Raw genomic sequence first — 12,715 nt, forward strand, 5'->3', positions numbered from 1 at the left:
TTGAGAATTATTTAAAGTTTCATGTCCACATTTTTAAAAATGTTAACTTTGCTAAGTCACATTCTCTGTGGCACACAATGAGTTAATATTATAAAATAGGTAAAAATAATAAAATCTCAATTACCTAGTACATTTAAAAAAATTATTAAATGTAAATACCAGAACTATAATAGCTAGGTAACATATGGAAGAGGGGTCATTTAATTACTAGACACAAATTTTTATTTCCAATGTTTAAAATGTATGTTTAGGTCTTAATTTTGAGTTTTTAATTTTCTTAAGACCTCTATTTCCTAGATGATCACATTGTTCCATAAAGATTTCCACAATGAAGGTTAGCTTCAGTTTGGTCTCTAAATTTTTTCAAATAAAATATTCGGTTTAATTCTAGAATCAGATATGGGAATTGTGTTCCTGGAGCCAGTAATGTAGGTTCCAGGCTCAATAAGGGTTTTACCCAATATTTCTCAATTTTAATGTATTTTTAATGGTACCTTTTTCAAGTCTAAGAGAGACAGTCAAAAAAATCAGTGGCTTAGGCAGGAATTATGGGTGTTTCTCTATTCTACAGTGACTTTTGAGTTCTACAATGTTACTAATATTGTTTCAAAGTTAAACATTCAGCACATTCGTACCCTGAAAAATTTAAGAAATATGTCACACGTAAAACGAATTTGAAAAATTTCAAACTACTCTGCCCAAAACAATCTGAAAAGCATGTTTGGTAAGAAGCACATCTTTAAAGTCGTGAAAAGTTATTTTCTCAGAAATATCTGTCAGATTTTACCTTGAAAATTATACATACTCAATTTAAAAAAAGACAGTGTGATAATGCTCTCAATTTTAATACAATGAAAATAATATAAAAATCTAAAATTAGAGTTCAGTAATGAAACTGAGCAGTCTTAAGTTTTAGATAATCTATTCCTATCAATTAAAAATGAAAGGCTATAAATTCATACCTTTCCAACTGCTTCTGATGTTTCTCCTCCCTAGCCTGAGCCTTCATCTGTTGTACTTCGATAGTATCAGGCTTCCTTCGTCGCATATATAGTTCATGGTTTCCCATACATAAGGCCAAAATCCGCTTATTGATTCTCAGACGTGGTGCATAAAAAACAAAATCCTGAACATAAAATATTCTGAATTAAAATCTTCCTGAAGGTTAGTGTCTTTCACATCTATTAAATTTCAACATGATTTATGAATTCTAAAGTCAATACATATAAGTTAGAAATCATTAAATTTCCTAACTCCTAATTACTAATTCCTTGCCTCTTCATGCCTAACCAGTTTTCTAGTGAGGTTATTATCGTATTCTCTCAATACTTTAAATGTCATTCTTTTTTCTTTTCCAATTAACTATGACCACCCGTTCCTTACCACCTCAGAAGAGGAGATTATTTTGTTTTGCCTTTTGCAATTAGTGTCAAAATGATCCTTGTTTGTGGTTGTTTTTTAACCTAGAAATATTCTCCATCTTTCTGTTTTCAATAACTAGCACAGGTAGAATGCTGGAGTATCCTTGACATTAGTTAAATGTTAAATATCTATTTAAAGTTCCAAGGCTTTAAGCTAAAAAACAAAACAAAAACAAAAACAAAAAACAAGTTCATAACACACAACTCTATAAATGGAGTTAACTAAAAATAGTGCTCTCTCTAACCGGAGAAATAAGTTGTACCCCATTTGTTTATAATAAATCAAAAATAAATTATTTTTTAAAAAAGCACTCTATTATATTCTAATCACCAAGTAATTTTTTGAATTGTTTCTTAGAAATGGTGATGTTTTCAGTCACTTTCTAATAAATATTACCTACCTTATAAATCAATCTGTTAAAATTCATATTTTGTAAAAAAAAATTAAACTTTTTGATAACATTTTAATAAATATTCTGAATATTTGAATTAATATCATCACTGGGAAAGTTAAAAGCAATCCAATAAATGATTAATGCCATTCTTCAAGTGACATCACAGGGAAGTAGCAGAAATTTAAAGAGTTAAAACATAAATTTACTTACAGGTGCCTTTTTGTCGATTGGCTTTATAACAAATTTTTTGTCATTAAATGAAATATTTCTGATTTCACTCCAGGGAAAGCCAATTTTAGGTGTTAACCTTAAAAAGTAAGAGCATCCCTTTAATTAAAAGCAGGAAACAACAGAAAAAGTTAATAACTTTTTGGGGACAGTTTAGCAGTCTTAAAGAGGTATATGTTTTCAAAATGTATTTTTAATGTAAATCTGATATGTTAAATCACATAATAACCTTTCAAAGAGTTTATAAATGTGTCATGAACCGTAAAAGCATTAGAGTTATTTTCCTAAAATTACCTAGGAAAAGTTATCTGGTAACCAGAGTATAGGACTAAGTTGCTTGGAGTTGATACTAGTTTTGATTTTTATTGTTTGTTTTTAAAAGTTACTACAACTTTCAGCTTAAATATGTTTAAGAAGAAAAGGGGAAAAATATGGTTTTTATAACTTCTCATGTGGATTATGAACATAAATTACCATTATTTCCTTCCTGTTAAATGTTTGATATATGAATATATTAAAAACATTGAATTTTCAATATACTTGGAAAGAATTAATTTAATGGCATATGAATTAAATCTCAATTTAAAAAATTTTAAAGAGTCACAAATGGCTGGATAAGTGGTAGAACTAAAATTCGAACTCTATATGACCGTTGTCCCTTTTTTACCACCCTACACAAAAAGATACAGGGAGTCATTAGAATAAGTAATTTTGTTTCTACTTTTTCATATATATTACTTTTTCAGACTATCCATCAAATGCATCACTATTGTCCTAATCACACAAGGGAGAAATGGCTGTGACCCTTACACTAGCCAATAAGTCATCCAGGCTTCTGATAACTAAGCAAGAATTTCTAACTATTTGTACTACCTTTAATGCTTAAGCAGATAGGTACTACAGCACAGAAAATTATTTTTTTCTACATATTCTTTACTCAATATGCAAGGGTTATTTTAGCCCCAAATGCCCACTGAGCTAAATCAAAGTATTCTTCTTGAAAAGGAAGTGACAGGAACATAACTACAACTGACTGACACACACACACACATACACACACACAAATTCTTTTTATTTTGAGATAGGATCTCACTAAGGTGCCTAGACTGGCATCAAACTCGTGATCCTCCTGTCTCAGCCTCCCCGGTAGCTGGGATTACAGATGCAAGCCACAGCACACAGTTGGAACACAATAATTTTAAGGGAATAAAAACTATACTACATTTATGTGCTACTTTTGAAACATTACAAGAATATAATTATGAGAATTATACTGTGAGCCTGGAAACTAATACAATTTTTTTTCTTTCTTTTGGCATCAGGGATTGAACCCAGGTGTGCTTTACCACTGAGCCAGCCTTTTTTCACATTTTGTTTAGAGACAAGGTCTAACTGGGTTGCTTAGGGCCTGGCTAAGTTGCTACGGCTGGCTCTGAACTCAATGACTCTCCTGCCTCAGTCTCCCCCGCTGGCTCAAAAAAAAAATTTTTTTTTAAAGGAAAAAGAAAATCCATTCATAATTAGTCTTGAGGTAATTTGTGTGTTTCAAAAAACTGCAAAATTTTATCTAGTGAATGAGATAGCATTCTAACTTGCTTTGTATACATTAGAGTAAAAATTGTAAAATTCCTTTTCTGGAGTCATTAATATAGGCTTTGAAATGTATATTTTATTAGCGAGGCATAAATTGAAAACTAAAATTCTGGAGCCAACCCAGAATAAAGAATAATGCCTTAGGAGAAGATGATACTGGCATAGACTTCACTGCCTATGTGATTTGGTCATAATGGATAATTGTAGTATTATTCCTGAAAAGTGCTATCAGAATCTGATACATTTATATCGTATTACACACATGTATATGTAGCATAAATACATGTATATTCATATATGTCCATATAGCATACATATATATATGTCCATATACAGCAAATATTCATGTATATTTATGTATAATACAGTACTGACAAGCTGGTTACTTTCAAAATATAATCATGCTGTTCACTATGCTTAATATTCTATTGATGTCCAAAAATATTCAAAACAATTCCTATAAACATTCAAAAACCTTCAAAATCCAATATATATACTTCTATTATAATTTCTCTCATTGCTTCTGATTTCTTATATATGTTAACTTTAACCTATCTGTCAGTAGTATCTAATAATAATCATAATATCTAAGGAATTATCTATTGAGGGAACAGATTTTAATTATGTCTTGTAAGACATAACTCATAAGAGATAAATTGCAATTCAAATAAAAGTCACCCCACTTGAAAACCAATGAGAAGTAGAACACTAAAAGTTCAAACTGCTAAGAAAATGGAAACACAAATGCCAGTAATCCTGGCAGCTTGGGAAGGAGGACCACAAGTTCAGAACCAATCTCAGCAACTTAGCAAGACCCTATCACAAAATGAAAAAGGGCTGGGGATGTGGCTCAGTTCTTAAGCATCACTGGGTTCGATCCCTTTACCAAAAAGAAAAAAAAAAAAAAAAAAAAGGAAGTAAGGGTAATGAAGACAAACAGAACATAATCTGAAAGCCATTTAGACCACTGAATAACAACTAGTTCACTATACAACTAATTTACTTACTTGTCATCATGCTCATAAATATTCAGACCCAAAGCATCAACGCCTAGCCACAATTCAGTACCCTTTTTATTTTTTATTTCAAAATAGTTGACGCCATACATTTCTAGATCTTGTGCAATCTTCAAGTATTCCATCATTGAATCTTCCCTGTTGAAATAAAGCTAAATGTAATATATTTAAGTGGAAGTATCTAAATATCAAATTAAAACTACAAAAATACACTGGATTGAAATTAATGCTTTAGTCATATAACTCAAATGATATGGGGGGCATAATATGTAATAATATTAAAAATTTCTGAATTAAAAAAAACACTTTAACTTGATGAAAAACATAAAGAATAGTCAAATACCTTAGCATCCCTCTATGTTCTTCATGCCAGTTCTGTATTCTTTCTTCCCACTGTTCTTTTGTCAGTTTGTGTTGTTCCAAAACACTATAAAAAAAAAATCTCATTTTAATACCTTTGTGATTCAAAATCAACATTCTTTTGAAAATCTAAAATCCTTTTAGCAATTTGACTGGTAGTTGTCATACAAATCAATATACGTGATAAAACTGCACATAACTAAATATATACACAAACAAGAGCACATAAAACTGATGAAATATAACTATGGTGGGTAAACTGTGTCAATGTCAGTATCTTGGTTGCTACACTGTACTACAGTTATTCAAATGTTACCATTAGACTGGGAAGATACACAGGATTTTTTTAAATTAACAATTACAACTGAATCTCATAATCTGAAAGTTTCTAGATAGTTTAAATGATTTCAAATGCAGTCTTTAAAATAGCTACTATAAATGTGCTTATGGTAATTTAAATATTCCAGATAAATAATTACTAGAAAAGGGACAGAAAAATCAGAATTCTTAGGCCCCAATTATTCTTTAATTCTGTGTATTTACTTTTTACTAGTAAGCTTCATTTTGTCCTTTTTTGTAGGTAATACTCTCATTTAAGAAGCATACATTGAAAAGTTTTACTTCCACACAATACACTGCAAGTAACTTTTCATTAGTATCTTTTGAGTAATTCACACAGGAAGGTTACAAATGTAAACAAATACATTCTTACTTTCTATTAATATTTTAACACCAAATCATCAAAGTCAACATGCTAGTAATTTACCTGCTATGCACACTACAGATAATGATTTTTTAATTTTCTTTGGGTCATATAATTATTCACTTTTATGGATGAATCCTTAGATCCTACTTTACAAAAGCTGTAGTATTAATAATGTAAAAATTTCGCATGACACCCAGGGATTTCTTGGTAATCTTCATATTAGGGATGGAACCTTTACTGGACAAGTTAGGTACAACCTAAGTGAATTTCTTAATGAAGTCTAACCATTATATTCTTATTACAAACTGTTCCTTTCTCCATGCACCGTCTTTCAAGCTCTTGCTTTTGGGGAGAATAGTTTTGTCCGTCATCACAGCACTTATGTTTCCACATTTTCCTTGTCTATATACTCTCTTGCTGTCTGGACTCTGGGCTTACCAAGAAGCATGCAGACAGCCTCAGAGGCTTAACCTACTGCAACTAATTGTTCACCATTATATGCTCAGTAAGAGCACTGAATAGGTACAAAAAATTTGTAGAACATATAAATGAAATACCCATTTTTCCCCCTTTGAAGGAACAAGTCTAGAAACCCATGCCTTCCTACCCCTAGAGACTATTTTTCCCCCCAGAGGTAAACTTTTTAAATACTGTCCACATTTATTAGCTTTAATTCCACACCTGACAGGCATTGCCCACAACCTACTGCCACCTGCTTCAACCCAGAACTCTATACTGAAACTGTTCTTAACTAAAGTCCCTACCAATTTCTACTTGTAGCAGTTTATCTTCATATTTGGCCTCTTTGGACTATCAGACAGTGCTGACCTTTCTCTCCTTAACCCATTCTTTTACTATACTTTCTATGGTATAACATTCCTTTAATATTCTCGAATCGCTGGTCCTTATTTATTTATTTATTTTTTACTATCCTCTAGGGGCTTCTTCCTCTGTTCAGGTCCAATAATCTATGTACTATGTCTTTCTCTCATAGTACATATACTTTCAAAGCCTGTTTCATTCCCATGGGGTAATTACAACTTATTTGCTGATTATTTCCAAAACTATCTATAGTTCACACTGCTCTAAAAGTTCAAGACCCACATACACAAATAAATACTATATTTCTCTTTGGGTTATACTACACACATTTCAAACCCAATTAAGATCAAAGTGAATCTACCCTCCTCCCAAATTTATTTTTTCTTCCCCTTATTTTGATAAAAGTCATTACCCAACTACCTAGTAGCTATCCAATACACCTAGCATGTAAAAATTGCAAAGGGAAGAGATACTGTCTGGTAGTTGATTATCCAAATCACCAGAATTTAAACGACTATGGGAGACTAGACTACTTATCTGGATTTTTTCAATGTAAGAATTAATCCACCATAATCAAATTATTGCTTATTGTCACCAAATAACCCTGTGATTTCTCATTTTCTATGCACATACTTAGATAAAACAAATGTGCTATATATCACACATGGATTATGCAAATCACTGTGAAGGTTTTTTTTTTAATTCAAAACAAAACAAAACAAAAATAATCTAGAAATTTATGACCAAGTTTCTTGTAAGCTTAGATAGTTGAATTAGTCCTCCCATAAACTATCAATTCTGGAATAACAACCTGAAAAATCTTGAAGAACATTTGCACTAACAATGATAAACAATCCTATCCAAAGTTGTTATCTTTCTTCTTTTTTAAATAGAATGAGTTAGAGCACACATGCATTTAAAATAAATTGAGTGCAATTTTAGTATTTAAAGATTTTTTTCAATCAAAAGGCTATATTATATGTAACAGAATTCTTTCATCCGTTATTCAACCAAACAGGAAAATGATTTAACAATGAAAAATCAATTATCTGTGTTGTACTTGTTCAAATAAAATGTTTATTGTTTTATAACTATTTGAGAAATTCTAAGGGTAATTTTTATTATAAAATTCACCATATGTACTGACTTCAAACCTAATCTGTTTTTTTCCAATATTTTTAGTTGAAGATAAACACAATACCTTCTTTTATTTATTTTATTGTTTTATGTGGTGCTGAGGATCAAACCCAATGCCTCACATGTGCTAGACAAGTGCTCTACCACTGAGCCACAGCCCCCAAATCTGTTTTTAATATATAAATTTATATCTCAAAAATAAAAACTAATCCTTATCTGAAATGCAATTCTGTATTAGTCACTACTCAATTTACTGCCTAAAAGAATCTGAGACCACCAAGTTCAGGAGTGTACACCTGTAGTTCCAGGACTCAGGAGGCTGAGGCAGGTGAACCACTTGAGCCCAGGAGTTAGTTGAGACCAGCCTGGACAATATAGCAAGAACCCACCTCAAAGAAAGAAAAAAAGAAAAGAAAAAAAAAAAAAAAACAAACCTGAGAGGATTTGGGATTGGAACAATATTAAAACCAGAAGAACACTGCTACAGCTTATCCTCACCAAAACTCATACTGAGTTTTCAACCATTTTAATAAGTGGTGGCACTAATATCTTGCTCTGGAGACTTGTATTAGTTCTCAAAGACCGAGCTGTTATAAAGCCCCCTTCGGCTGCTCCTCTCTTCTTGATTGCTTGCTGTACTGGGGACTGGTACATGCAAGGCAAGTACTCTGCCACTGAGCTACATCTCCAGCCCTGGCCTTTTTCTGCAAAGCCCACTTCCCTTCCACTTTCCTGCCATGAGGTCTATAACAGAGGCCAACCAGATGTGACAGCATGGTCTTGGGAGCCTTCAGACCTGGGAGCCAAATTAACACTCTCTTCTTTACAAATTACAGAATCTCCAGTATTCCAATATAACAAAAAGAAACAAAGACTTCCAAATATTTCATATACATAAACAGACTTAAAAATATCCCATATTCCTGATTCTCCTGATGAACAATAGCATTATTCTATCTTTTTTCTAAGATTATTTCAATAATATTAAAAGGCAGAACACAATATCAAATTTTTAAGCTACTGTAGTTGGCAGTACCTTATAAAGTATATATCAATAGATTATACATTAGCCAAAAATAAACACCAATGCCTATAATCAAAGGAAATTAACAAATGTGGGCAAGGTAGCTTTGTCTTTATATGCAGTAGCTATGAAAATGAAACTAAAGAGTTTCAGTACTCTGAGGAAATGATACAAAACTGAAATCTGAAGTCAATAATAATATACTGTTTTGCATTTACAAAAAGTAAAAATATCTTTCAGAGCTCTAAAAGAAAGATCTTGATCTACTTTATAGTATGGAGGATATGCGTGATACCTTTGGTTTTTTGGGATTGGCTTATTTCACCTAGCATGATATTCTCCAACTCCATCCATTTACCTGCAAATGCCATAATTTTATTCTTCTTTATGGCTGAGTAATATTTCCTTGTGTATATATACCACAGTTTCTTTATCCATTCATCTATTGAAGGGTATCTAGGTTGGTTCCACAATCTAGCAACTGTGAATTGAGTTGCTATAAACACTGATGTGGCTACATCACTGTACTATGCCGATTTTAAGTCCTTTGGGTATACACCAAGAAGTGGGATAACTGGGTCAAGAGGTTGTTCCATTCCAAGTTTTCCAAGGAATCCCCATAGTGCTTTCCAGAGTGGTTACACCAGTTTGTAGTTCCACTAACAATGTAAGACTATGTTGAACAGAAGTGGTGAAAAGAGGGCATCTCTGTCTTGTTCCAGGTTTTAGAAGGAATGCTTTCAATTCTCCATTTAGAGATGCTGACCTTGGATTTAGCATATATAGTGTTTACAATGTTGAGGTATGTTCCTACTAGTTTTTCTAGTGATTTTTTTAATTATATTTTTTATTTAGCTTTTAATTTTTTACAGACTGCATTTTGATTCATTGTACTAAAATGGGGTACATCATTTTGTTTCTGTGGTTGTACACAATGTAGATTCATACCATTTGTGTAATCATACATGTGCACAGGGTAATGATGTCTGTCTCATTCCACCATTTTTCAAACCCCCCTCCCTCTCATCTCCTTCTACATATTCTAAAGTTCCTCCATTCTTTTCTCAATTCCCACTCCCTGACCCCCATTATATATCATTCTCCACTTATCAGGGAAAACATTTGGCCTTTGGTTTTTTGGGCTTGGCTTATTTCTCTTAGCATGATATTCTCCAATTCCATCCATTTATCTGCAAATGCCATAATATTATTTTTTATGGCTGAATAGTATTCCATGTATATATATCAGAGTTTCTTTATCCATTCATCTAGGTTGGTCCCACAATCTAGCTGTTGTGAACTGACCTGCAATAAACATTGATGTGGCTGTGTTATTGTAGTTTGCTGATTTTAGGTCCTCTGGATATAAACTGAGTAGTGGAATAACTGGGTCAAAAGGTGGGTCCATTCCAAGTTTTCTGAGGATTCTCCACACTGCTTTCCAGAGTGGCTGCACCAATTTGCAACTCCACCAGCAAAGTAAAAGTGTCCCTTTTCCCCCACATCTACACCAACATCTATTATTGTTTGTGTTCTTGATAATAGCCATTCTAATTGGAGTAAGATGAAATCTTAGAGTTGTTTTAATTTGCATTTCTCTAGTAATTAGTTTTTCTAGTGTTGTAAACATGAATGAATGCTGTATTTTGTTAAATGCTTTTTCTGCATCTATTCAGATAATGTGATTCTTCTCTTTATGTCTATTGATGTGGCAAATCACATTTATCGATTTCTGTATGCTGAACCAAACTTCACCCCTGGAATGAAAACCATTTGATCATGGTGCACTGTCTTTTTAATGTGTTTCTGTATGCAATTTACCAGTATTTAATTAAGAATTTTTGCATATATGTTCATCAGGCATATTGGCCTGAAGTTTTCTTTCCTGGATGTGTCCTTGTCTGGTTTTGCATTCAGGGTGACACTAGCTTCATAGAATAAGTTTGGAAGGAGAACTGAGATATTTAAATATAATGTTTGATACTGTATTTTCTAGATTTCATAAATAATATTACCAAGTAACAGTAAAGTATAACACTTTACAGTTAAAGCTGTACAATTCATGGACTGTATTTGTAAACTGGAAGTTAAGCAGAACAGTATTATTTATCTTCATTTTACCAATTTAGATACTGAGACTCAAGATATTTTAGGTTACACATCTACTGTCACATATCTAAAAAAGGCCTTTTTAAAAGTTGGAAGAAACAGTGTGCCATTTATTATTCTCAAAAGCATTTAAGCACCTATGTGCTTGTGTTAAGAACTTTTACTAATCAGTAATAGTTTACACCCTTCCCTCAAGCTTAAATCTCATATTACTTTTACTGCCCATCCTACAGAAATAATGGCAGAAGAGATAGATCAACTTTAGGCAATTACAGAGCACACAAATCTACAAAATAGCCGAGTCACAACTTTTAAAGTATACTCTCTGATCCAGCTGGCAACTTAAAAATCTCAATTTTTAAAATTTAAATTTGTGGAATATAATCTTCAAAGAATATAACATAAAGATATGTTTCACTTACCGCTGGGGTAGGAGTCTATCATTAGCCAGGTAGCCTGGTTTATGAACCTCTTTATTATAATCTCCATACTTGGCTTGGACAGCATAGGAGGCCAAAAGAACTGCAGTTTCTGGTGGGCAATATATCTCATCATTTAAGATGGCTTCTTTAACTTGCAAGAAGAAAAGTCTCTGGGTTATTTCTTGAATTAATTCCTCAGAAACATCTTCAGGAAAGAATTTAGCTCTAAACTTGAACTGTAAAGGATTCTCTTTTTTAACATCTTGCTGCGTCACCTAGAACAGTAATTTCAAGTATAATTAATGAAAATCTTAAATTTACCACAACTGAATCTAGTCACATCAAATTGCTTTTGGAAAAAAAGAGGACGTAAAACAAAAGTTTCTAAACCTACAAGTAATACTATGTAAGATTTTATATGTGTAAACAAATAAATGTGAGAAAAGCAATGCTATGCTCAGTTATTGAAGCTGTCTGCAACTCACAGATCAGATTTAATAACTAAATTGAAAACTTCTCTTCATATTCTTAAGACACCTTACCCTTAGTTATATAATATGTAACACCTGCCTTACAATAATAATTCTCGGGTACTAGTTTTCAACTAGGAAAAGTGGGCATATCTTTTTTACTCAAATGAAAAGTTGATGGTGCTTAACTGAATTAAAAGACATAACATCCTGCAATAATGAACAGAAATAACTATAAAAGAAGGTTCAGAATCAGACCCTTAAATTTATCAGCAAATTCACAATAATTTCCAATTAATACATTTTACCTTTTTATTTAGTTTAAGCCACGTAGAATAACCTTTGCTGTCTACATACTGCAGCCCAAAAAACCAGACCTCCCGCAAACCAACTGTTTTCACCACCTAAAAAATAAAAATAAAAAAAAAATTCAATATTCACATTGCAACTAGATGATACTAGAAACTACACTTCAAAAGAACAAAATGACATAGATATAGGCATATTCATCTGCCATAGAAAAGGCATTTCCTAAAGAAAAAATTGAACATATTCACAAAGCATGTCTGAAAATTTAAATTTGGGTTGTCTATATATTCAATTTTATACTATCACTTCAATCTTCATACTTAATTCACTTGTTTGTATCATCTTTACCCCATCTCCCATCACAACCTCAACAAATAACAAGTCCAGAGAACAAATATATAATTGCCATAATCCTACATTCCTATTCTAATTATCCTTAGAAATACTCTATTGGTATTTAGGGCAAATAGTTTCATTTTGGTGCTTAAAAGAGTTTGATATCTTCTATGTTCTACCTTCACTGAGCATTAAACCATTCTTGGAGCATGCCTTAACTTTCATGCTTCTAGACCTTTACTCATGCTTTTTAACCCTCCGCTAGAATGTTTCTTCTATACTTTTGTCACTTGTTGAACAATGTATTATTCAAGGCCCAATTAACATGCCTCTGTGCATAAAGCTCTCCCAATTTCTAGATAAATTA

At 32.2% G+C, this 12,715-nt stretch overlaps 1 protein-coding gene across 3 annotated transcripts in view; it reads right to left on the minus strand.

The window, feature by feature from the left end:
* Window positions 1–12,715, minus strand: part of Rdx (radixin) — an 80,135-nt gene that overhangs the window by 41,403 nt on the left and 26,017 nt on the right. For all 3 annotated transcript variants that reach the window (XM_047516199.1, XM_047516197.1, XM_047516198.1), the window contains 6 exons: window positions 12,012–12,107; window positions 11,234–11,508; window positions 4,997–5,080; window positions 4,645–4,791; window positions 2,027–2,123; window positions 963–1,126 (listed from right to left, as the gene is read on the minus strand). In XM_047516199.1, coding sequence (XP_047372155.1) covers window positions 963–1,126; window positions 2,027–2,123; window positions 4,645–4,791; window positions 4,997–5,080; window positions 11,234–11,508; window positions 12,012–12,107 — 863 coding nt within the window. The remainder of the gene's footprint in view (window positions 1–962; window positions 1,127–2,026; window positions 2,124–4,644; window positions 4,792–4,996; window positions 5,081–11,233; window positions 11,509–12,011; window positions 12,108–12,715) is intronic.

Source organism: Sciurus carolinensis, chromosome 11 (genome assembly GCF_902686445.1).
Source record: "Sciurus carolinensis chromosome 11, mSciCar1.2, whole genome shotgun sequence".
NCBI lineage: Eukaryota > Metazoa > Chordata > Mammalia > Rodentia > Sciuridae > Sciurus > Sciurus carolinensis.